Source organism: Vulpes vulpes, unplaced genomic scaffold (genome assembly GCF_048418805.1).
Source record: "Vulpes vulpes isolate BD-2025 unplaced genomic scaffold, VulVul3 u000000657, whole genome shotgun sequence".
Lineage (NCBI taxonomy): Eukaryota > Metazoa > Chordata > Mammalia > Carnivora > Canidae > Vulpes > Vulpes vulpes.
Genome location: NW_027325810.1, coordinates 633,287 through 657,977, shown reverse-complemented (window position 1 = coordinate 657,977; position 24,691 = coordinate 633,287). Strand labels below are relative to the sequence as shown.

General features: G+C 44.3%; 1 protein-coding gene across 1 annotated transcript in view; it reads right to left on the bottom strand.

Moving 5' to 3' along the window:
• ANTXR1 (ANTXR cell adhesion molecule 1) overlaps positions 1 to 24,691 on the bottom strand; it is a 168,587-nt gene that overhangs the window by 107,092 nt on the left and 36,804 nt on the right. The window contains exons 4-8 of the mRNA XM_072746172.1: positions 9,225 to 9,306; positions 8,627 to 8,660; positions 7,132 to 7,211; positions 4,285 to 4,353; positions 2,519 to 2,599 (exon numbers count right to left, since the gene is read on the bottom strand). Of these exons, the coding sequence (XP_072602273.1) occupies positions 2,519 to 2,599; positions 4,285 to 4,353; positions 7,132 to 7,211; positions 8,627 to 8,660; positions 9,225 to 9,306 (346 nt within the window). The remainder of the gene's footprint in view (positions 1 to 2,518; positions 2,600 to 4,284; positions 4,354 to 7,131; positions 7,212 to 8,626; positions 8,661 to 9,224; positions 9,307 to 24,691) is intronic.

Here is a 24,691-nt window from a genome sequence, read left to right as displayed (position 1 = left end):
AGACCACTTTGCTGAAATTCCTTAAACATCATTGGAGTTATTTCCATCTGGGGGGTGGGAAGAGCTTTCCAAACATCTGGGCTCAGGTCGAGCTGGAGTTGCTAAGGAAGAAATATTCACACCAGTGTATGCAGATAAAATGATTCTAATTATTGGGTAGGAACTGCCTTTTGACTGATGTGGGGACACGGCTCATAGAACCTTTGAACAGGAAGGGTTGTCCCTGTGTTCAGGTTCCCGCCATCTGAAGGCAAGACTGTGCACTAGCCTCAGGCTGCAGGAGGCTCCTGCCTCATTTTTCTTATTACATACGTGACTCTGCCATCAGATTCTCTTCTTAAATATCACTACTTAGATGTTCCAAAGTTTTCAGTGATGATACCCATGAAGTTGGAATCAAAAACCATTCAAGGGTCTTATCAGTTTGGTTCCAAACCAATGTCTAATTACTCCTGATCCTTTACCCAAACTCTCCCCACAGACGGATGGGGATTATTATTATTGTCCTTGGAGTAGGCTTTTCCCTTTTCCTGCTCTTGAGCTGGGGTCATGTCATCTCTTCCCTGGTGCTACTCTTCACTCCACCTTGGTCTTTTATGGATTCAGGTCTGTCCCACTTGCTCATGAAGGCTCCAGCCCACAATAATCCACCTGAGCTTCATGATCAGCCCCAGATCATGTTTTGCACCATTGTTTTATATGGTTATAGCCATTCTTATTGTTTACATTGTCAAGTATGCCACACTGCTCCCAGAAATTATTTGGAGCAAGGGTCCCTCCCCCTGAGGATCTGATAATTCTCATTCTCTCTCTCTCTCTCTCTCTCTCTCTCTCTCAATAATTGCCACTCTCTGGGGAAAGCAGTCTGAGTTGGTTTCTGTCTCTTGCAAACAAACACATCCTGAATAAGATGACCCATCATCTATACATATTTAGGTAGGAGTTCCGAAACTGAAGTGAGATTAGTTTTCACAATTCTGAAAACGTAAGGTCACATATATCAACGTTCTGAAAGTGCACCTGGGACATTTACTCTATGACAACAACAACAACAACAAAACAGATTTAAAAGATGCAGATTCCTGGGCACCATCTCCTACTGTCTGGAATACAGTCTCTTGGGGATGGGGCCTGGGAACTGGTACTGTAAACAAGGTTCCCAGGTGATTTTTAAGTATAATGAAGAAAATCTAGAGAATTGGGGAAAACTGATATTAATGTCCATTATATGATGGGGAAGGAAAGTGAAAGAGGAAGTAATTCAGATGTCTTGAGTGTCTATTATGTGCCTGGAAGGATATTAGGTAATTTCACCAGTGATACCTCTTATAATCCTCAAACAGGCCTGTGATGTGAGTCTTACTCTCAATCCCTTTTACAAATGAGGAAACAAGTGAGATAGCTCATCCGAGGATCTAAAAATGGTTAAGTCGTTGGGCCAGCACTTAAATTCTGGGATGAGATTTCTTCACTACAAAAGTTCTTCTCATGCTGCAAGGGGTCTTAGCAAACCTTGGAGGGAGGGAGAGGGGGCATGAAGGTAGAGGACATTGGAGGTTTCCTAGGTCAGCCGGGGGAGGCTGGGCAGATGCTGGTTTTGGCCGGTAACCCCTGAGTTAAGACTCTCTTGACATCTGAAGGGGATAATGTCCTCTGAGCTCTAACTTTGCATCCTGAACCCTGAGTCTGGAGCCTCGTGAGCTTCTACTGGAGAAACTACAGGCCGTCTGCCTAATCACAAAACCTGAAGGTAGAGGAGTCAATGCTCCTGGACCTCAGTACAGGTACAGCCTTCTGGCTGGAGCTTTATTTAAAGACCGGCATCATCTTATAATCCAGCTGGACCAAGAGCCTGGCCTATGTATGGAAGGCGGAAAAGAGAGGCAATGGAAGCCAGTATCCTGTTCACTCACAGGAAACGGGGGGGAAAAAAAAAAAAAAACCCAACCCATTTGTGTGGGAAGGAAGGGATGGTGACTGCCAACCCCAGAGAACAATGAAGTCCTCATATTTGGGAACTGTAGGTCTAAAGCTGTGGTTCCAGTAAAGTCACCTGGGAAGACCTTGAAAATCCTGCTCCAGATGACCCCAAAAGGCAGCCAAGGTAAAGAACCGTTGGTTGAAAGTCCCTCTGATGGTCAAGAGATACAGATTGAACCTGCAAATGCTCTAGAAGGCAGCTTGCATTCAGTCACGGTTGGGAAAGCTAAGGTCAAGTGCACACCGTCCACTGGGGTTTCCAGTATGAGAACCGGAGCCACCTGAAGCTTGGCTTGCTGCTACAGCAGGGTCCCCTGCCATGTTTAGTTTACCTCGTAGGGTAAAGTTGGCACAGGGAGAATGAAAATAACAAACATGTGAGAGGCAGGAGGGAGAAGTGAGAAAGGGCAGATAACAAAGATATAGGAAGGAATGTTGTCTCCAGCAGAGAACACCAGCCTGGGGGGTGGTGGCGCTGGGGACCTTTTAGTGGATCGGGGGCAGAGAGTGCTCACTTTAGAAGAAGCGCTCTACTCACTGAGTGGATGATGCCTTGCAGGGCCTGAAAGCCGTCATTCACAGGAAACACGTGGTCCTTACTGTCCGCGATCCGGGCCAGCTGAGAACACAGCAAACACACAAACACACATGGCGATGTGTCAGGCTTGGCCGCAGAGCATTTAGGTCCGGGGGACTCCATCTACTTTGAGAACCCAGAGGAACGTGAGAGGCCTTGGGCCTCACTGAAGAGCCCTCAGTTATAATGAGCTTACCAGCGGCCTCCGGAGCAGGCCTAGAGGGTCGGCTCCAGCTTTCACATTTGTTTTAATACTTTTCTCCTTGGGAGCAGAGGTAAGATTGCTCAGATGAACAGTTAGCCTGGGTTGATGTATTTATGGATTTGGGGGCAGGCCATTGGCTCATTTTTCTCCCATTCACTCAAATTTCTGTTGGCAACTGTATTTGAATCAAACAGGCTCAGGTTTCCTTTCAGAGCGAGTTTAAAAATAAATTTAAGCTTTGGTGTTGGGCGAGGCCAATGGAGACCCTTACCTTTCGCTCAAATTGTTCATTGAGGTGAGGGCTCTGCAATTGGTTTGGCTCTCCTGCTTTATGGAGCCGGGGACAGGAGAAAGAAGAATCTGATCTGTGGACTTTTCTACTCCAAATCTCTATATTTCTGTGACTGCCACAGTCATGGTCAATGCCAGGACTTTCACCGATTGCAAAAGTAACACATAATCAATGGGAAGCTTCAGAAAACCCAGGAGTTTTAAAAAGAAAACTCATCTATCTATCATCCATCATTTTTTCTATTATTAATTTGATATCCTATGTAGCCTTTTGTACTTTCCCTACCCAAATATACACATTTATTTTAAACATGGACTCAGACTGTTCCCGTTTTGTAACCCTATTTTATTCACTCGATAACATAAGCACTGTCCCATGTCATTAAAACAAAAAGGAATTATGAACTACACTGAGGAGCGTTTATATAGGTTGTTAGCAAAATTCCACAATTTGCATATCGATACTTGAACATACTTTCTCCCCATTTGCCAATTATGATTGACCCTTGAACCACATGGGTTTGGACTAAGCGGGTCCGCCTACACACAGATTTTTTAAAATAAATACAATGTAATACCATAAATGTACTTTCTCTTCCTTATGATTTTCTTAATAACATTTTCGTTTGTCTAGCTTACTTTGTTATAAGAATGCAGTATATAATGCATATAACATACAAAATATGCGCTAATCAACTGTTTATGTTATTTCCAGTCAACAGTAGGCCATTAATAGTTCGGTTTTTAGGGAGTCAAAAGCTGTCCATGGATTTTTGACTGTGCAGAGGGGCTGATACCCCTAAGCCCTGCACTGTTCAAGGGCTAACTATATATTTATTTTTTTTATTGAAAATGCACTGAATTTCTAATAGGAGAAAAGGGATGTTTGACATTTAAGCAAAATTTGATTCATTAAATGAAATGACAAAAAAAAAAAAAAACCGACAAGTTTTCAAATTTTATTCCGATCAGTTTTGACACCTTGGCCATTTACCATCTACCAAGAAAGTCAACCAAGGAAGATACCACCTGGGTAGTCTGTGTTCATGGCCCCCAAGTGCATTGGCTTGGCTTCATGTCCCTTACATATTTAATAATTCTTGAATACTCAATGTTTATAGAAAAATAACCTATTTCAGGGGTGTGTCAGGGATATTGCACCGAATACGCATGTTCTCTATCATTCGCAAGCTTCGTATGCTTCCAAAGCTGAGGAAATCCATGCCCGTACCTGTGTTTCATTGAAATCCTTCACACCGACACAGTAAACAATCGCACCAAGATCTCGGGATCTGTTAGCCTGGGCCAATGAAGAAAAGCCATTAGACAGAGGAGTGGCAAATATACTCCTTTTGGATTAACCAGACTAACTTCCATGATCAGGTTCTTATTGAGCACCTACTATGTGCCAAGCACCATAATGGAGAGGGCAATCCCTGTTCCCAAGGAGCTCACCCTCCAGGAAACATCACATTCTAACACGATGTATGAGGGACCCGAGGGGAGTGAGTAGCCTAATGGGAAGTGTTGAGAAAGACCCCTAGAAGTAGGGTCTTAATGAAGGGATTTGAAAGATGAGGGGAAGAAAAGGGAAGAGTAGGCCAGGATAAGTCTTATTAAATATTGGTGCGGGGAGGCGGGGGGCGCCTGGGTGGCTCAGTGGGTTTGGAATCCAACTCGTGATTTCGGCTCCAGTCATGGATCTCAGGGTCCTGACATCAAGCCTGCTTGGGGTTCCTTCACTTTCCCTCTCTCTCTCCCCCTCCTTGCTCTCTCTCTAAAATAAAAATAATTGAATAAAATCTTTAAAGAAAATATTCTGGGGGAAATGATTATTCTATTCCTCTGAAGAATTTTTATTGACATGCTTTTCTTCCTTCGTAATAGCAGCAAAGTGTAATAGAAAAGATGGGGCCTTTGGGACCTGAAGTACCTGGGTTTGGCTTTGCTCTGTAAAGGTCGAGGATTCAGTGAGATAACATACTCAGAGCTCCTTATACAAGGCCTAGAACGATGAGGGAGCTTATAAATGTCAGCGCCCCTTTGCGAATAAGGCTTTTTCATCCCCACAGAAAACAATGGTTTGGCGGTATGGGAATTATGGTCTCTATTCGAGTAAGCGAACCCATGACCTGCCCTACAATGAAGGATTAAGAAGGCAACATAATGAATAACATCTAGGTTTTGGCTTGGTTTTAATATTTGACTTATTAAAGGCTCTGATATCTTACTTCCAGGTTCTTCCGTGTTTCAGAACAGAAAACTAAAATTGGAAATCACTGGAATATACGGTAGACATTTAATAAATAATTGAGTGCAAACATGTAGTAGGTGCTCAATGTATGCATATTGATTTGAATTGTTTCTCCCCCGCCCCTCACTTTAGTAGTACTCAAACGCACTTGTGACTGAAACATTCTGAAACACTGAATTTTAGAAGAAACAGAAATATATATATATATATATGTCTATATATTTCCCTAAACCCTAAAAATATGCCCTGCTGTTTTAAGGACAAGACAAACTTTTAGACACAATCCAGCTCCAGCCTTATCTGTAATGACTTCTGTGACTCTCCCTCTAGTTGGGCTTTATATAGGATTATCAAAAATGGAAAGATTCATTTCTTTATATATCTTGTATATAAATATATATATATATATATCTTTATATATCTTGAGTGTTAGCTTTCTTTGTCAGAAAGCCCCCTTCTCTTGGCACTGGCACTCCAAATGCTTTTCCAAGTTCGTATGTGCCATACCTAAAATTCTTTTCTACTAACCCATATTTTAAGCCTCTGACATCCATCATTTATTTCATATTCAGTTATTCCCTTATTAGGATCTTTATTCGACTGTTGCTCAGCACCCAAAATAAGCTATGTTGCATTCCCATCGTATAGTCAGTCTCAACTCTAGAATATGGGAATATAGGGTTTTCCCAAAGCTCACGCAGGGTCTGTCACACTGAAGTTTGTGTTTCCCCATTGCGAAAGATTTGTACTCATTCGGGGTAGGGGAGAAGAAGCCTGTCTGCCTATATCATTTTCTCACGCCCTTTGCCAGCATCATTCCACCATCCACGGTAAGCACCACGGACGCAGCCAGCGTGTCTTCCTCACCTGCTTCCCTGGTATCCGGCAACGTGCCCAGCACATGCTGAGCTCTCATCTAACACTGAATGAATGAATGAGTGAATGAATGAATACTTGTTTGCCAAGGGAGCTGAATTTAAATGAAATACTAGTCAAGAGCTGGAGGGGAGTATAAGGCGCTGGTTATCTATCTCCTCCCCCGGGGCCGGCATCTCCTTCCTCGCCACCGACCCTTCCCTTACTGTGCTTCTTTCTAACGTGGCCCCAATGAGCCTTTGTCATGTCATCAGTAGTGGTGAACTGGCCCAAATGTCAGACTAGAAAGGAAAGGATTTCCTAAATATAAACACTACCTTTCAATTCCTGAATAAACCTCTTTTTCTGAAACTGTACAAACCGAAAGCTTCACGTAGAGAGAATTCCTTCACCTGCTGCGAGGACTGTTCTATCTGAGACCATGAGGAAAAGGGAGAAGGCGCACCGCAGGCGTGATTACAGGTTATCTTGCAACCGATTAATATTCAGCTTTGATTCTCAGGGTGAGAATCTCAGTGATTAATAGTTCGGACAAGGCTGGCTCTTACATAGTTCAAGTAACTCTTTCCCCTTCTCCTGTCCGTAGCAGAAATGGAGGAAAAACGGCCCCAGTGTTTTCGTTGAAAAGTGATATATACTATTTCAAAACTGCTAGATAAGTAGAGCGCTCTCAACAAAGTCATGGTAGGCAACTTTTATCCCTTAAGACACAGAGTCACGGGCAAATAGTTTGAAAGGGGAAAAACATCTACCGTGTGGAAGACGTGAGAGTTTGCTTTTAAAAAAATGAATTATTATCATTTTTTTTCCATAGGAGACCCTATTTTACCCAGGGGTTTTACAAAGAACACCTAGCACGTTGTCTGAGTAGCAAGATTGCAGCCCATTTTCGGAGGAAGGAGCCCTGCTTCCAAGTCTGTGTTAGATACAGGCCAGGCCGTCGCTTACCTCCCTCTCCGAATAGAAAAAGAGGTCTTCATGGAGCTCCCCGTCGGTCAGAGCAATGATGACGCTGGCCGTCCTGTATCCTGCTCAACACAACACAGACCCACTCAGTCCATCACGCCGCACTCGGGGAAACCCCCTCTCAAGTCCTGGGCGTTGACGTCTCCTAAGCTCAACCCCCCGAGGTCAATATTATGAAAACCAGCAACTTTTCTTTGGGAACTAGAAGCACCTCCAGATGAAGAAGAATGCATCTGTGGGGACAGACTCTGGGGGGGAGTAGGTATTGTTTGCGGGTTTCTCAGTCTTCTCTCAAAAAATGGCCAAACCTGCTGGAAGGGTCATTGGACCGACAGCTGGGAGTAGGTCCAGTGAATCATATTTCTATGATTTTCTGTTAACAGTCTGGGCGACTGAGGTTGAGGCCTGGGGGGAGACTCTACTACCTGAGCTGTTCAGGAGTCCTCCTCACAGGCCGTAGTTGACCATACACATCCCCCTTGGAGGACTGAGCCAGCACAGAGTCACCACGATTTACCAGCTGAGTGGAAGTTATTAAACCAGCTGGGAAAACCTTCTAGAAACTCTTCCAGCGATTTTTTAGAATTCTAGGAACATTGCTGATGGTTGGTTGGTATTAATAAGCATTAGTGTCCATACTGGGTCTGTTCTATTTGCTGCAGTTGAGAGGACACGGGCCCAGGAGAAAAATCCCCACTGTAATACAGAATCTCTTTCAAAAGATTTGCCTCAGGGACGCCTGGGTGCTCAGCGGTTGAGCACCTGCCTTCAGCCCAGGGCGTGATCCTGGAGCCCCAGGATCGAGTCCCACATCGAGCTCCCTGCATGGAGCCTGCTTCTCCCTCTGCCTGTGTCTCTGCCTCTCTCTCTCTCTGCGTCTCTCAGGAATCAATAAATAAAATATTTTTTAAAAAGATTTGCCTCGAATAAAGAGAGACCATCCATGAGAGACGCTGTAATAATAGTGAGAACAGCTGAACTTAAAATAAGAAGTATATTTTCTATATGTAAGTTCTCTGTGAAGTCCACTGTATGCATTTTTTCCCCCATTTAAATGCAGCAAACTTAAAACCGCGCTGGTATCTTAATCTTAATATCGTCTCCAATCACAGTAATGAAGGGGCTTGGAGCTTGGGCAAGGACAAAAAAAATTAAATTCGACATGAAAATCCAAGACTTCACTAGCCCATCCAAATACTTATTGATTTAATGAATTCAACATGCAAAGCTGTTCACGGGCATTATAGGCCGTGGCCCATCATGGGCTCTTCATTACTTTTATGTAACTTTTTTTGGCATCAGCGGAACAGTAGGATTTGGCCTGGTACGTGTCATCTATCCATTTCTTCTTGGCGACGCGGTGCGGAGGGTTATGGGCAACACCACCTCCACCTTATGAAATGTGAAATTACCGAGGCGCTCTTTCAGAAGCAGACACAGGGGAAACAAAGTCTGACAATTCGTACTATAGTCTTACCTTGACTGTTTTCATAATAAATCTGCTCGCTGGCCTGAAAAACACACGGAAGAGACATTAGCCCCGTAGCCACCGTCTGCGATCCCAGCTACCGTAGGGGCGTTGGCCCGGCCTGGGTTTGTAGGCTGGCTCGGCCCTGATTCCTTATGTAATTGGCCCAGGCTGGGCTCGACTGTGGATCCACGGCATTCACCCGGGGTTACCCCGACATTTAACGAACACACATGTGAACGCGGATCCATGCCTTACTTCTCACGGACTGGGCCTTGTTTTCCTTAGGACTGACGTCACGGACATTCTGTCCCAACCACTCACGTCCCCTCTAGAAAGGTCTGCCTTGGTAGCGCGGGGGGCCGGAGCGTGGCGCGATCCCTGCGTGTCGGCCACGCATTAGCTAACAAGCCCTGTATCGGTGTCTGGCAGGGAGCAAGGGCATTCACTTCTCTTGGTTAGGGTTACGCGTGCACAGGCTTGTGGGAAAATGGTTTTGACTTTCCTCCTCCTGGGCAAGTTACCCGTGCCGTGTCTCCTCGGCCATCCTGGGGCTGACGTTTCCCAATCCCACTCTATTCAGAGTTGAAAACCATTTGAAACTTACCCTTTCAAACCCTTCATGCATGTAAGTGTCTCCTCCCGGCAGGACCTTCTGCAGCTCCTCTAGGCCCTGACGAATCTGTTCCCTGAAATCCAAAGACAGCCTGTCAGTCTCGGGAGAGCATTTTACATTTCGCTGTGCAAAGACGTGCGTGTGAATCTTTTTTGGTGGATCCTGCCATGATCCCCCACGATCCCCCAAGAGCCCATTAGAGGGACCGTCTGTGCGGTACATAATCCACTTAGGCCCAGCCGCAGTGCAGGATACGTGAAATCTCAGGGGAAAGGACCCTTTTGCGGGAATGTCCACCTGCAAGAGCTTTCCGCCCCTTAACAGGACAAAGTTTTCTTTCTTTCCTTTTTCTTTGTAAAATGTTATGTATTCATTCATGAGAGACACAGAGAGAGGCAGAGACCCAGGCAGAGGGAGACGCAGGCTCCATGCGGGGAGCCCGATGCGGGACCCGATCCCGGGACGCCGGGCTCACGCCCTGAGCCGAAGGCAGATGCTCCACCGCTGAGCCCCCCGGGCGCCCTCGAAGTTTTCGTGCTACATTGGCAATGAGTCCTAAAATCCAGCTGCTCCTGCAGGAGGACGCGACAACTCAGGCAACTTTATACCACGATGCAAACAGCCCTGGCGAGCCGGCAAGAGGCGAGGACCCAGGAGCCCGGGCCAGGCCACCACGAGGACCGACGGGGGTCGGGGCAGGGGCTGGAGGGAACTGTGCCACCCGCACCGATGTGTCGGAGGAAACCGAGTGGTCAGCTCTGAAAACCAGAGCTGGGGCCGGGCACGCTTTCCAGGACGGCCGGCAGGGTTTCCTGTGGGCGGGCCTGTGTTTTCTTACTCGGTTGCTCGGGATGGAGGCAGGAAGAGGAAGTGGGTCCTGGCACTGGGAGAGGCCCCGCTGGTGCTGGGAGATGCCGATGGTCTGGGGACCCAAGGAATCTTGGTGGCCCGCTCCCTCTGGGACCTAAGATGTCACATGCACGTGCCTCCTTTTAAAGAGCTCCACAGCTCGCCCCCAAAGACAGTTAATTTCTGAAAAACATCAACCTTATTCATGACCCATGAGCCTATGGAAGCGTTTGCAATTCCCTTTCTATCGTGGGGGCGGGTGGGGGGCTCTGTAGTGACGGGGTGAGGAGGGGAAGCTGCTCGAGTAAGAAGCACCCACCATCTCCTGGGCTTCTACTGCGCACAAGGCCCTGCTCCGGGAGCTCGGATTTGGGGTCAGGACGGCCGAGGCGCGCACGACTGCCCTCAGGCCAGGAGAGAAGTGTGGGTTCGGAGACACCAAGCAGGAGAGCAGAGACCCGAGCTCGGCCGAGCTGACTCCACTGTGCGCAGCAGCCCCTCCTCGGGTCAGCGCTGGGGGAGCGGGAGGCTTCCGGAACAACCGGTTCATGAGGACCGGGGCTCACGGCTCACTCCGTCTGAACGCTCCCCACGTGCCCTGTTAGCAACAGCCGCCTGTGACTGATCCACCCGGACCTCACGAGAGCTCTTGGAGGGAGTGTCCGTTTCACAGACAAGGAAACTGAGTCACAGAGTGGCTAAGGAACCCGCCCGAAGCCCCCAACTATCTACTAAGTGGCAGTGGTTGAACTGGACCCCAGAGGCCCTGTTGCAAATACTGTGATAAACAGTTTCCCCTTGAATGAACGGGCAAAATTCGTGACTGTTTTATCCGAATAAACCCAAGGGTAACTGCTAGGGGGGCGGGGGGCGGGGTGAGTCCAGCGCAAGGTTAACCTTCCTTTAAAACTGATGTAATGGGGGGCGCCTGGGTGGCTCAGCTGATTAAGCGTCCACCTTCGGCTCAGGGTGTCACCCCGGGGTCCTGGGATCGAGCCCTCGAATCCGGCTCCCTGCTCAGCCCCTCTGTGCCCCTGCCCCGACTACTCGTGTTCTCTCTCTCTCTTTAATAAGTAAAATCTTTAAAAAAAAAAAAAAAACAAACAAAAAACAAACCAACTGATGTAATGGGGCGGCTGGACCGCCAAGTTGTTGGACGTTTTCAAAGACAAACTGAGGAGGGTTTCGCGTGAGCCCGTCCCCGGCCGGGGCTGCTGATGCTTCTCAAGCGCGGGGTTTCAGACTCAGTAGCTCAGGCTTTGGGACCGTCCTGACTGTGGCCTCCTTTTCCCGCCCGCGCCTCGACACCAGGCCTCGTGCCCAGCTGCCCATCAGGAACGGGAAGGCTTCCCGGACCCTCCGCCTTCACTGTCCCCTCCCTCCTCTCCCCCCCCATAATCTGTCATCAAGTCCCCAAGGTCTACCCTAGGCCGCCCAGGAAGCCGGCGACTCCTCTCTCGCCCGCCAAGGCCATGCCCCGAGCCATCACTCGCTATCTCTGGACTGTCCTCTCGCCCTCCTTCCATTCATCCTCCACGTGGCTGTCACAACGTTCCCAAAATACAGACCGAAACACACGCCCTTCACTCTCCGGCTCCGCAGCCCCGGACAGCAGTTGGCTACACCCCGTATACGTCTGAAACCCTTGCCAGCCTTCCAGCGCCCACACGGGGTGGCTCGTCTGCCTCCCTGCCCGGCCTCACCTGTGCCACTCCGCCCCACTGTCATCACTGGAGCCCCGTGGGTCGTCCCAAGCAGGGTTCTCCAACAGGCCCCTCACACCTGCCATCCCCGCCCCCCGTGGCCCGGGGCTATCATTGCCCAGCTCTTCACCTGGGGCTAACTCTCACCTCCATCCCAACCTAAATGCCAACTGGTTCAAGTAGCCTTACTTGACTTCCCCTCGTCGGACTAACTCCCTCAGTTAGACTTTCTCATGGCGCCCAACAAGTTGAGCTTCAGAGCACGTAGGACATCCTGTAACTCCTAACATGTGACTACGTGATTTGTTTGGCATCCCCCGCACCCGGTCCAGACTCTAAACTCCACCAGGGCTGGGCCGTGTCGGTTTGGGCCCGCGCTATGTCTTCTGTGCCTACTACGCTACTTGGACTAGAACGTCAATCAATATTGACCGAAGGAGTTAATCATCCTAAGAAGAAGTCAGTCTTGGGGGCAGGGATGAGCTTCGCTTGGCCCCTTGGAGGGAGGCCAGCCAGAGGCCGACCTGACAATCGATCCTAGATCTGTGCCCATGTGGTGGTTAGAAACCATTCTGTGTGTTGTGCCTCCTTATATTACCCCCAACAACATTTCAATAAACCCTATCAAAAGGCACGGTTTAATCTTCACTCTGTTGTTTGGTGACAAGAAAGGGTATACATACCTGTGCCTCAGAAGGAGGGATAGAGACGAAAGCAGTGTCCCTCCCCGCCGCCACCCCTGGGAAGGGAGAGGCTGGCATTATCAGTCACGTGCCAGAGGGTGGCATTGCCCTGTGCATCAGCAGTTTCGAGAGGGTAATGACAGTGGCACGGTAGCAAGAGGCAGAGGCTGGAGAGGGAGGTCGGGATAGGGAAATTGGGGTCTGTTCCTGAGCACACGGGGGTGGCCCGGCGAACACTTCGGAATAGCTGGGCGCACTAAGGACGAGGGGGCTAATTTCCGACAATTAGGTGAGAAGAGACTGGGCGTTAAAAGTAAATGTAAAGAAGAAAAGCAAATGTGGCCTTATCTTTGCAAAGTTGGGACGTTTTGGCAGCACTGAAATTGGAATATTTTGTTGAGACTGAAGCTGAAAAGAAAAAAAGAGGGTTAAAAAAAGGCATATTGGGGGCGTGGTAAAGGTTCCTTGGCTTCCCTGTATTTTTTCTCCGCCAAATAAAGTCTGGGAACGGGGGTGTTTTCTCTAAGCCTATTTCCTTTTCTTTACAACTATTTTCTTGAGTTTTCTATTTTCTTGGTACCAGAACAAGCAAAGGCTGTTTTTTTGGAAAATGTATTTCTGCTTGATATTTTGTGCCTGGCAACATAGGAACTCGCTAGTCCCAAGCAGTGCTCACAACCCTCTCCATATAGCACCCTTCTTCGTCAAAAGATCCAATGACTTATGGCCCCACCTCCCTACTCCCTGTCCCTTCTCTAAGCACCCACAACATCTAAGCAAACAAAACAGATGGTTTCATGGGAATGGGTTTCATGGGTCTTTTTAAATTCTGGGACAACAGAACTATTAATAAAGGCCTTTTTTTAAATGCTCTTTTAGAAACGGAAGAAAACCAGGATCTTTTAAAGGGGGGTGATAAGAACCTCTCTGAGGACTTGGTTATTACCAAATGAAATGTTATAATCCTGGGAAACGAGAGAGGCAGGGAATCCTACAAGGACGCTGCTATTAAAGAATCTCCTGTTTTCCTTGGTGGTTTCACATGTCTGCCAGTGTTCCTACGTAGAAGTGAAGGGTTTTCAGGCCACAGGTCTTGTGTTTCTTGTACAATCCCTGTGAGGCTTAGTGGTGGGCATAGAGTAGATAGTTTGTTGTTGAATCAATGATTCCAGCTTGGATGCATGCGTGCATCCACCCATTCATCTCCACAGCTGCTTACTAAGCAGGCACCGTGCCCCCAGCACTGCCCTGGTTTGTAGGGGTGGGGGGTGGGAGAACCGGTCACAGGGTCTGCTGGACTTCCGGTGGCCCTGGGAAATTTCCTACACTTCATGAAGATTACTTCCTGGGATTCTGGTTGTGATGTGACATTTTGATAATACTTGCTGATGAAAACATTAAAGGATGAACACACATAAGCATGTCAAGAAGCACTTCACTCGACAAGCTTTTCTCCTAAGTATCCTACTGATGTTTCTTCTGCGAAATCCTCCTTGGGGTTGTGCAATGTCTACCACATTTTCAGCCTATAAAACAATCTCTACCGCCGCGGCCACCCCAGAATAACCCAACACCAGCTCTACATTGTCGACTTCTTGCGTCTTAGTAAAAGAGCTTCCAATTCTGTGGAATTGGTCTTTTCTCAAATGTCCGGCAGTTGGTGGCCTTGGAGCTTCAACTTATATTGTAAACACACATCACTACTTGTTCCCACTAATGCTGCATTTAGTACATTTCCAGATGGTCTTATGACTCCAGATGCTGACCACCAAAAACATGGGTGAACAGAACCAATGATCATAGATTAATCAAAGACACTTCACTGCTACGTTTGGACTCTTGATGTTTTACAACTAACTCTAATCATTTGTTTATGGCGCATATAAATCATAGCCTCTTTGGGACTTCTACTTAAGGATAGGCCAAAATGATTGACTATACTGACATGCATGCTGAACCAAAGATCCTTTTCTATATATATATATTTTTAGTGAGCTGTAATTTATAATAGAGCAATATGTACAGATATTGCTTTCCTTTATATTGCTGAATATCTTTCCATTACATTGTTTACAATATTTCTTCATTATCTTTTAACATCTGTAGGATCTGTAGTAACATCCTGTCTATAGCGGTTGCTCTGTCTGTGGATTACAGTATCCATCCTTATTTTAACACATTATGCTGCTTCTCAGAAAATGAAAGAAAGCTTTAATGGTCTATTCCATCTGACTCTTCCTTTATGCTATTGCTGTTATATATTCTTTTATATACTTAATAAATTCCAAAATGCAAGTATTATATTGGTCTTAAACAATGACCTTTTCACAAAATTAAGAAAACATTTATCATTTCTATTATTTCTCCTTCCTTTTTTGAAGATCTAGTTTACATCTGGTACCATTTTCCGTTAGCCTGCAGAATTCCATGAGCAGTTGTTTTTTCATAGTGCAGGTTTGCTGGGGATGACTTTCTCTGTTTGCTTTTATTCCCTAAAACTATCTTAATTTTTAACTGCAATTTTAAGCATATTTTCTTTGGATATAGAATTCTAAGTTGTCTTTATTTCCTTTCATCTTTTTAAAGAAATCAATCTCGTCTTCTGAGTTGTTTGTCTTTTTTTCTGATGACAAGTTAAGTGATTTTCAATGTTGCTTCTCTCTTTGAAATACGTCTTTTCCCTTCTCCCTATTTTTATTTAAAAAAATTATTTTTAAGATTTTATTTATTTATTCATGAAAGACAGAGAGAGAAAGGCAGAGACACAGGCAGAGGGAGAGGCAGGCTCCAGGCAGGGAGCCCAATGTGGGACTGGATCTTGAGACCGCGGATCACGCCCTGAGCCAGGGGCAGGTGCTCAACTGCTGAGCCACCCAGGTGTCACCCTCCCTATTTTTAAAGATTATATCTTTATTCTGGTTTTCAAAACTTCATCTACTTTGCACTTAGAGGACTTTTTTCTTTGTATTTGTCCTATCTGGAGTTCTTTGGCATTTTGGATTTGTCTGCAGAATGCTGCGCTCAGTATTCCAATTATACGTATATTAGGCCACTTGCTATTATCCCACAAATGAGAAGGGTTGGTTCATCTCCCCGCTCTCCCACCCTGATCATTTTCCTGTCTTTTTCAGTTTAGATAATTTCCATTAACTTGTTTTTAAGTTCATCAATCCCTTTTCTATAGATACTCTATTTCAGTTCCATAGTTTTCACTTGGTTCTTTAGAGTTTTCTTCTCTTTAATTTTTTTCTTTCTGATAGCCCATGTCTCCATTATACTCACCTTTTCCTGTAAATCCTTTAACATGTTTATAATAGTTGCCTTAAGTCCTGGTCTAGGAATTCCAACCATTGAATGATCTGGTTTGCTTTCATTACTGTGTTTTTTCTTGATTATGGGTCACATTTCCCTGCTTTTCCCCCATGCCTCATTATCTTTTCATTTGTGTTTCAGCATTGTATATTTAAAAAAAAGAAAAAAGCAGTGGAAACTTAGGTACAATATGGACTTGCTTTGCTCATTCACTGCAGAGTGTACGCCTTTTATCTTTGGGAGCTGGGGGTAGGGTGGGCACTGATTATTTAGATTCCTCCTTGAGTTAGGCTGAGCTTGGGCTGGGCCACAGCTTTAATTAGACTATGTTCCCTGTTATTAGCCTAATTCTCAGACTTCCGCTCTGCCCTGCCTTTGTGGTCTTTTCAGCCTTTGAGTTGGGAGGGAGGTGGGTGCAGCTTCAGTCATTTGTGCTTGACCATTGGATTCAACCCTCGTAGAACTCCAGAATCCAAGCACCGAGGATCCATAGATTTTTTTTTTTTTTTACTTTTCAGCAACTGTTACATTGCTACTTTCTTGGGGGGAAAAATGCAGAGGTGCAGGTGAGGGAGAGAATTGTCTGACAGAGATCTCTTTTTCACTTGGGGCTCCTTCAGGTAATCCATCCCTCTGGCACACATTGTTGACTGAGGTTCAACTGACCCTTCCTCATCCCTGAAAAGTCTCTGTCCACGGCTATGCTGCTTTTGCCCATACCCAGACCATATCCATCACCAAGAATGGAAGTTTCTGTAGATCTCTGCTCAGCTATGAAGGGCTTGCTTCTCTCTCATTCAGTTCATCAGTGCTTCCTGTGTGTTAGACCCATGGAAGCATATGAATTTTATTTTGTTGGGACTTTTCTGCTTGACCATGGAAATGGAGGTTTTTCACATTCCTTTACATCCTAACCAGAAGCAGAAATACTATAAAGCCTTTTTCTAAATATTTGTGTCTACACATTTGTTTCAAGTCAGGAAGAAAAATACTAGAGGCTGATTACCAGCATATAAATATACTCCAGTATCTCTCTCATCTTAAAAAAATAAATCCTCTGTGACCCCACATCTCCCTCTAGCTATTGACCAATTTGTTTGCATTTCTCTTCACAATGCAACTTCTTCAAAGAGTACTTGTATCCCCACTTCCCTGTCTCTCCTGGTGGAGACTTTCTTCAAATGTACAGTGACCTTTGGCTGTTCATAGTGAATGAGCGAGACAGAAAGACTTGTTGGAAGCTTTGCGTGCACAGTGGGGCATGCCAACTGGCGGATGACCAGCTTTTGTCAACAAGCACGGTGGGGGACCTTCAAATATCAGTGTATGTATATTCCCCCGACCCCTAGCCCGAGATATTTATTTCTACAGAAAAGGAATTTTCCAACTCTTTCCTTAGGTGTTACTCTGGAATTGACAAGGGGGAGGCTGGAAGCAGCCACATTTGTTATGCAGATGTCTCCCATGCCTGGTGTCTGACTGTGAAACTATCCTTGTCTAATTTTGCCAGAGAATACTTCTCTTCTCTGGTGGAACTGGAGGAGTAATTTTTAGATGTAATGGAGGTAGGTGGTTCTGAAGGTTGAACTGCATCTCAGATAAATTCTTTAAAAATTTATTTTATTTTATTTTTTGTGTTTATTTAAATTCAAGTTAGTTAACATGTAATGTATTATTAATTTTGGGGTAGAATTTAGTGATTCATCAGCTGCATGTAACACGCAGGGCTTGTTACAGAAAGTGCCCTCTTAAATACTGTCGCCCATTACCCCATCCTCAGGTAATTCTTAAACTCTTCACCCTGTTAGCCCTTCCTTGTCATCTGCAGTATCTGACAGTTCTAGGTTTTGATCTTTCCAGGGTTTTTCTAGGCTACAGGCTTGTTTCTCTTCATTCAGCATCTCCTTCTGCAGGATTATATTTGACTTTTCTCCACACTGCTTTTATCATTTCCCACTCCTCTGTCCTCTTTCCATCATCACATATATAGTGTTCTTATGGCTTAAATATTTCTTAGTTTCCTCAAGGATGGCTTTGTGTTTTTGTTTCACATTCTCCTGGTTTTGGGTGCTTTTTTGTGACAGAAAGGGTAAAAAAATGTCTTTACCTCTTATTTTAAAATTGGAAATCTTCACCTTCTAACTTATTCTGCTCTGACTTTTGCCTCTACACCTCTGCTGGTCACCAATCATCTCCACGTTGCCAAACCAATAGTCAGTTCTCTGGCTTCATCTTACTCAAACTTTTAGACCATCAGACACAGCCTCTTTCTCAAGTTAAAATGCTTTCCTTTCTTGATTTCCATTATGGCGTGCACTCTCCATCTCCCTCATCAGTTGTTCTTTCTCAGATTTTAGGGCAGACTCCCTTCTCGAACTCTAAAAACGGGAGTATCCCAGAACTCCCTCAAACTGACCCCCCCCCCAACCATTCCCACTGTCTCAACCCCCACCCTGTTTTACAAGTCATTCTTCCCGTTACTTTGGTGCTAATCAAGGGAGCATGGCCTTTGGAAGAAGATGACTGGGGATTAAATCTTAATTGTCCCACTTCCTAGAGATGTCAACTTTAGATTTCTCAGATGTAAAAATGAAGGTGTGGGAACTATAAGGTCTACCAGCTTCCTTCCAGCTCAGAATGCTGCATCTGATTTTATGCAGGGACCAAATAGGGAGCAGAAACAGAGTCTGGGCATCTGCTGGGCACTGGGAAGGCCACAACTGGCAGATAGGAGTAGTCCACAATGTGGCACAGGGTCAAGTGGAGACCAGTAACTGAAATTCACTGAGAGGAGCCCATCAGGGAATTTCCAAGGGTTGAAGCCTAAGCTGGCATAAAGGATGGGTGTGATGGTTTCATCACAAGGCAACATGATGAATTTATCCAAACAAGCTCCTCTTTACACAACTCTGTTTTGGTTGGTTACTCATCCATGCAGTGGTTTTCCCCGTGCAGTTTCCTATGGTACCACTTCACTTTTGAAACGAATTTCCCATCACTAACCTTTTTCCTCCAATTAAGCCACACTCTGCAGGAGATGGGAGTGATGGAAAATGGGTTCTGTATTCAGGGTTTCCCAAATACATAGTTTTCTCTTATGAGAATCTTCTGTTCCATGTTCCTCTTAGTTCAATAGGGACTAGGCATCTCTGGGTGCCGGAGATCTCTAAAATAGTGAGGCGGATGTACTTGAGCCCAGTGCTACCAACCACAATGAGTGTCTGCAGGGGCACAGGATAGAATGGCACCCTGCCACGTCCTGTGTGGCAGAGACTGTGGAGCCCAGAATCACCTTCTTGGATGGAAGATAAAAGCGGACAGTCCTAGGGGGGATGATAGGCAAGCATCTTCTGTTTGGTCAGATCACATTTCTTTAGTATAAGCTGGTGGAAATTACGGTTTTCTACAAAGATAAGACTTTCCTGTCACACTTAGGAGCAATATGGGGCTGGTGGTGGGAACAGGAGTATACTGCATTCATACCAGATACTCCGATCCACAAGTCCTATGTGGGCACCATCTGTTTGAAAAGATGAGCTGGATCATACAAGCTGTTGAGAGGCAAGGAGAACTCATAAATCACTGGTGGGAATGAAAATTGGTGCAGCCCCTTTGGAGAATAATGAAATCATGCCTCGTGAAGTTACACAGTCACATACTATAAGACCGAGCAATTCACTCCCTAGTTGTATATCAGAGAGAAATTCTAGTTTTGATCCCCAGGTCAGTGTGAGAATGTTGACTGCAACTTGGTTTATAACAGCATGACGTTAGCAACAAACAAACTGCCCATGAATAAGAGAACAGGTAAGTACCTGGTGGTACATTATTACAATATGGAATGATGCAATAGAAAAGCATGTATTAGTTACGATGAACCAAGCACAGCTACACGTATCTTCACAGAAAAAGTCTCAAAAACAAACAAACAAAAAAAGTCTCAAAAACATGTTAAGTGTAAAAAGCATATTTGAGAAAAATACATACAATATGACTATTTATTAAAAGGTATAATCTGAAAAAGTATAATATATTGCTCGTGGGTATACAAAAATATTTAGCATCTGTTAAAATGAAAACCCCAAATTCAGGATGGTGATTATTTCTGGTGAGGAAAAAGAAGAGGGGTGTACACTGAGGTGTCAATCCCTGTAGCATTTTGTTCCATAAACTCAGTGGCAGATAATGCGTCCATATCCTTGTTTTTCGTATACTTCTGTTACATTTGAAATATTTAATAATTTAAAAGATGTGGAGGATGAATAGCAATAAGGTGAACCTACAGTTCATGAGGAGGCCTCCAGAGCTGCTCAAGAGCCGCACTAAATCTTAGGCTGGGCCCTGGAGGCCCAGGGGCCATGCAGTGACGAGCGAGCGACATTGCGGAGCTGCCTATGCTGACGGATCGTGGTTTGCCATTGCCTGGCCACTGAACGTCAGTTGGCTTCGGCTGTTTTGCTTCAGGCCTAAGTACCCTACCGTTCTTGGGTTCTCTGACCACTTCAGTGATTTGTCCTGCTGGCTTTCTCCCAACAAGAAGGTCCCTGCGTGCTGCTCTGTCAGTTTTTACTCTTTGTATGCGCTGGCCCCATGCGGCCTAGTGGGCGAGGAAGAGGAGCAACGTTCCCTGAGCATCTGCGCTGTGCCAGGGCCTCTGCTGGGCGCTTTCCATTCATTAAGTACGAAAGCCACACGGCAACACCATGCGGGGGGGCGTCATTACCTTCACTGCACAGTTGAGAAAACAGATTCAGAGAAGCGCAGTAACACGCTGTGCTGGTGGAGGCCGGGCTGGAACCCAAACTGATCCCACTACAAGGTCTATATGGTCACTACCAAATCTGTGGTGTCTAGACTGGGTGTGGGGACAATGTACTGTACACCAAGACACAGGACACACACACACACACACACACACACACGTATTTTTTTCAGAGCGTAGGTTGTACTCCATAATTTGAGAAGGAACTCAACGTGATTTTTTATATAGAATCAAACATTGGTATATTATTGAATAGAAATCAAATGCACAGACATTTTTAAGATGAAGGGATTTTGAGGGAATGTCTTGCTTTTGCTGAGCAATTCAAACTCCACCCAAAGACCCCCGGGTATACTTCTGCTTTCTTCCCCTAATAGGTGTGGCCCCGGAGGAAGAGCAGAGAAGTACTGGACCGCGCTATTCTCACAAGTCGGTCTGCTCCCAGAATGGCGGAACTGCTTCAAGGTGGGCTCCTTTTACCATCACAGAGGCTCAGTATGAGGAGGCCTTCAACAGACTTCCTCTAGAGACACAGCCTGTGCACTTCTGTGGGGAAGCCGTCTCGCAAGAACCATTAAACAGAGGGAAAACTAACTTTCTCTGGCATCTGTATCCCTCCATATAGGGACAGACTGGCCAAATGTTAAAAACTTCGGAGAAGGACGTGGGCCACGGAGAGCTGGGGACTCTCTGAATTCCTGAATGACCGCAGGCCTGGCATTATTAATCCTCCCAACAGTTCTGTGAGGTAGAGACTATCATTCTTTTCATTTTATAGACAAAGAAACAGGCAGAAAGAGGCAAGAAAATTTCCCACAGACCCAGACCCCAGCATATTCTCTCTCAGTCAACAGGACAAGACAATAAATACGTGCCTCCCACCATTTCTCTTACTTTTGCCATCAAATCTTCTTGTACCTAAATAAACAATACCTACATATGGAACAAATTCAGGTTCTTTTAAGCACCATATATCTGAAGATTCAACTTCTCTCTTGTTATTTTTAAATTTAGAAAAGGTTTTTAGAACTATGTCTCTTGGTAATGATAGCCTGTAATCATTCTGCTCCAGGAATCAAGCGATGTGTTCAAAATATGTCATTTTCCCCTGTGACACTAATGGCAAAACCACATTCTCAACCAAACCAAAAGATGACTGAGAGGGATGGAGAAGTGTGGTCTCTTGGTTTCCACTCAGCAGTTTGAGCCAAGCATTCTTGGCTTTCACTCCAACTCCTTAAGCAATAGGCAAGATACTTAACCTCTTAACCCCATCTGTGAAATGCTGATGCTACCTCTTTACCTCTTTGTGAGGAGTGTTTCCAAGCTGAAGTTATTAAAAGGTCCTAAAAAATGTGTAGAGGGCATATGCTTTCAGAGAAGTGTTTTCTGGAAGAAGTCTGAGGGTCTGGGGTGCTGAATTGTGGATGCTAGGATTTGTTTTTAACTAAATACTGTACACAATTATAAAATTGTAGGAAACCCTATAGGATAGTGATTAAGAATGTGGACATTGGGGACATCATGCCTGGGTTCAAATCCAAATTCTTGCACTTTTACAGCAGAGCGGCCTGTACCTGCTTTGAATCAGTATCCCCCATGTATATAATACATATAATAGATAAGCCTCAGAACAACCTTACGAGGCAGGTATTACTAATTTTCTCTTATTATAGTTGAGAAAAGTATTCTAGGTTATTGGTACATTATAAGCCATTAATAAAAGATAGTATATAGACACAAAAGTATGAATACTTATGCAATGGCACATGTACATGGCGGTTGCTTCCATTTAAGTATTCCATAGATAAGAAACAAAGGACAGCAGCATGAGTATAGATGCAGTAAGTGGGGTAGATTATGTAATACATGGGAGAAAAATCACTAGATTTAAAATTTTTAATTTTGCAAGTTAAAAAAAATTCTACCATCAGTGATAACTTGTATGAACATGTGCAAATAATTCAATCTCTCTGAGAATAATATTCCTTAGCAGTAAAATGAGGCCAGTGAGAGGACTGGGTAAGATAATAATTCTTTGACCCACGGTTGTCTGTTATGCTTTTTTTTTTTTTTAATTTGCAAAGTTTAGAAATAAGGCAAGATTTCCAGGTGAAAACAGTGACATGAGTTCACATCTTTTAACTTCCCTCTTTTTCTCTCCATAATGCTAATGCTAATATAATACAGGAAAAATTTTTTCCTTGCTGGAAAGTAGGTAAGAGTGCCACACATGTCAGACACTTGGGGTAATTCCTGCAAGAAGTAGAACTGCTGAGATCAGGCTGAGGAAGAACCTAGCAGTCTGGAATTCCAGGATATAAAGAGAAAAGTTCGTGGTTGGTGATGGGTTCACTTTTTAACACAGTGATCCAACACGCACACCTAACCATCTTCTTTGGGTTTCAAGTTCCTCCTTACCTTGGACACACTACAAGGTCTGTCCACACGAAAATTATACTACATCTAAATTTTCCCATAGTTGTTAGCCTGCGATCTTCACATTTTCAACAAAGATTTTTTTTGTGATCCCTGACCCAACTCACTCCAAATCCCAGTACTGAAAAACTTAGTTGTTCCTCTTTTGAGTTACTATACTGAGGAAAATCTCAGAAGTTGGGAAGAAGAGGACCAGTTTGAGAAATCTGAGAAAATTTCCCATTTGAAGCAAACTCATATAAAAAAAACAGGGGAGCACATAAAGCAATTGTAATTTATATTCATGATGAAGATATTCCATCTCTAACACAATCGTATGGTGCTACCTATATACACAAAAGGAAAAATTTAGGATCAGAAAAATATTCATAGCATTGAAAGGGATTATCTGTCAGTTAAAAAAGCAATGGCACTGAAAACAATAAATGAAAAATGAAAGAAATTAAAGACAGCATCAATAAATGAAAAGACAGCCTGTGTTCATGAATCAGAAGACTTAAATTTTTAAAGATGTCAATACTACCCAAGGTGATCTACAGATTCAATGTAATCCCTATCAAAATCCCAATGGCCTTTTTTTTTTCAGAAATAGAAAAATTTATCCTAACACTTATATGGAATCTCAAGGGACTTCAAATAGCCAATACACTCTTGAAAAAGTACTAAAGTTGAAAGATTCACACTTCCTAGTTTCAAAACTTATTACAAAGCCGCATTAATCAAAACAGAGTGGTACTAAGGTAAGGGTAGATGTATTGAGGGCCTAGAAAGAAAACTTTGCATATAGTCAAGCAATTTTCAAGAAGGGGGCTAACCATTTAATGGGAATATGACAATCTTTTCAACAGGTGAGCAGGGAAAACTGGATATCCATCTGCAGTAGAAGGAAGTTGGACCCTACTTAAAACCATATACAAAAATTAACTCCAAGTGGATTGAGAACCTAATTGTGAGAGCTGAAGCTAGAAAATGCTTAGAAAAATCACAGAGGGAAAGCTTCATGATATTGATTTGGCAATGATTTGTTGGGAGATGACACCAAAAGCATGGGCAACAAATAACAAAATAGATAAATTGGACTAATAGAAATGAAGACTTTTGTCCATAAAAGGACACTATTAACAGAGGGAAAAGGTAACTACAAAATGGGAGAAAATATTGGCTAATAAGGATTACTACTCAGAATATATAAAGAACTCTTAGAACTTAACAACTATAATAAAAAAACACCTAATTAAAAAAATGGGCAAATGACTTGGATAGACATTTCTCCAAAAAAGACACACAAACATGCCAATAAGCACATGAAAAGATGCTCAATATCACTAACCATTAGGGAAATACAAATCAAAACCACAGTGAGTTGCCATTTCACATCCATTAGAATGACTGTTATTTAAAAAAAAAAAAAAAACCCACAAAACAAAACCAGAAAATAACAAGTGTCAGCAAGGATGTGGAGAAATTGGAACCCTTGTACGTTACTGGTAGCAATGTAAAATGGTGCAGCCACTGTGGAAAACAGTATGGCATTTCCTCAAAAACTTAAACATAGAATTACCATATTATCCAGCAATTCCACTTCTAGGTATGTGCCCCAAAGAACTTAAAGCAGAGACTTCAACATTTACATGCCAGTGTTCATAGCAGCATTATTCACAACAGCCAGAAGATGGAAATAACCCAAATGTCCATTAATAGATGATTGGA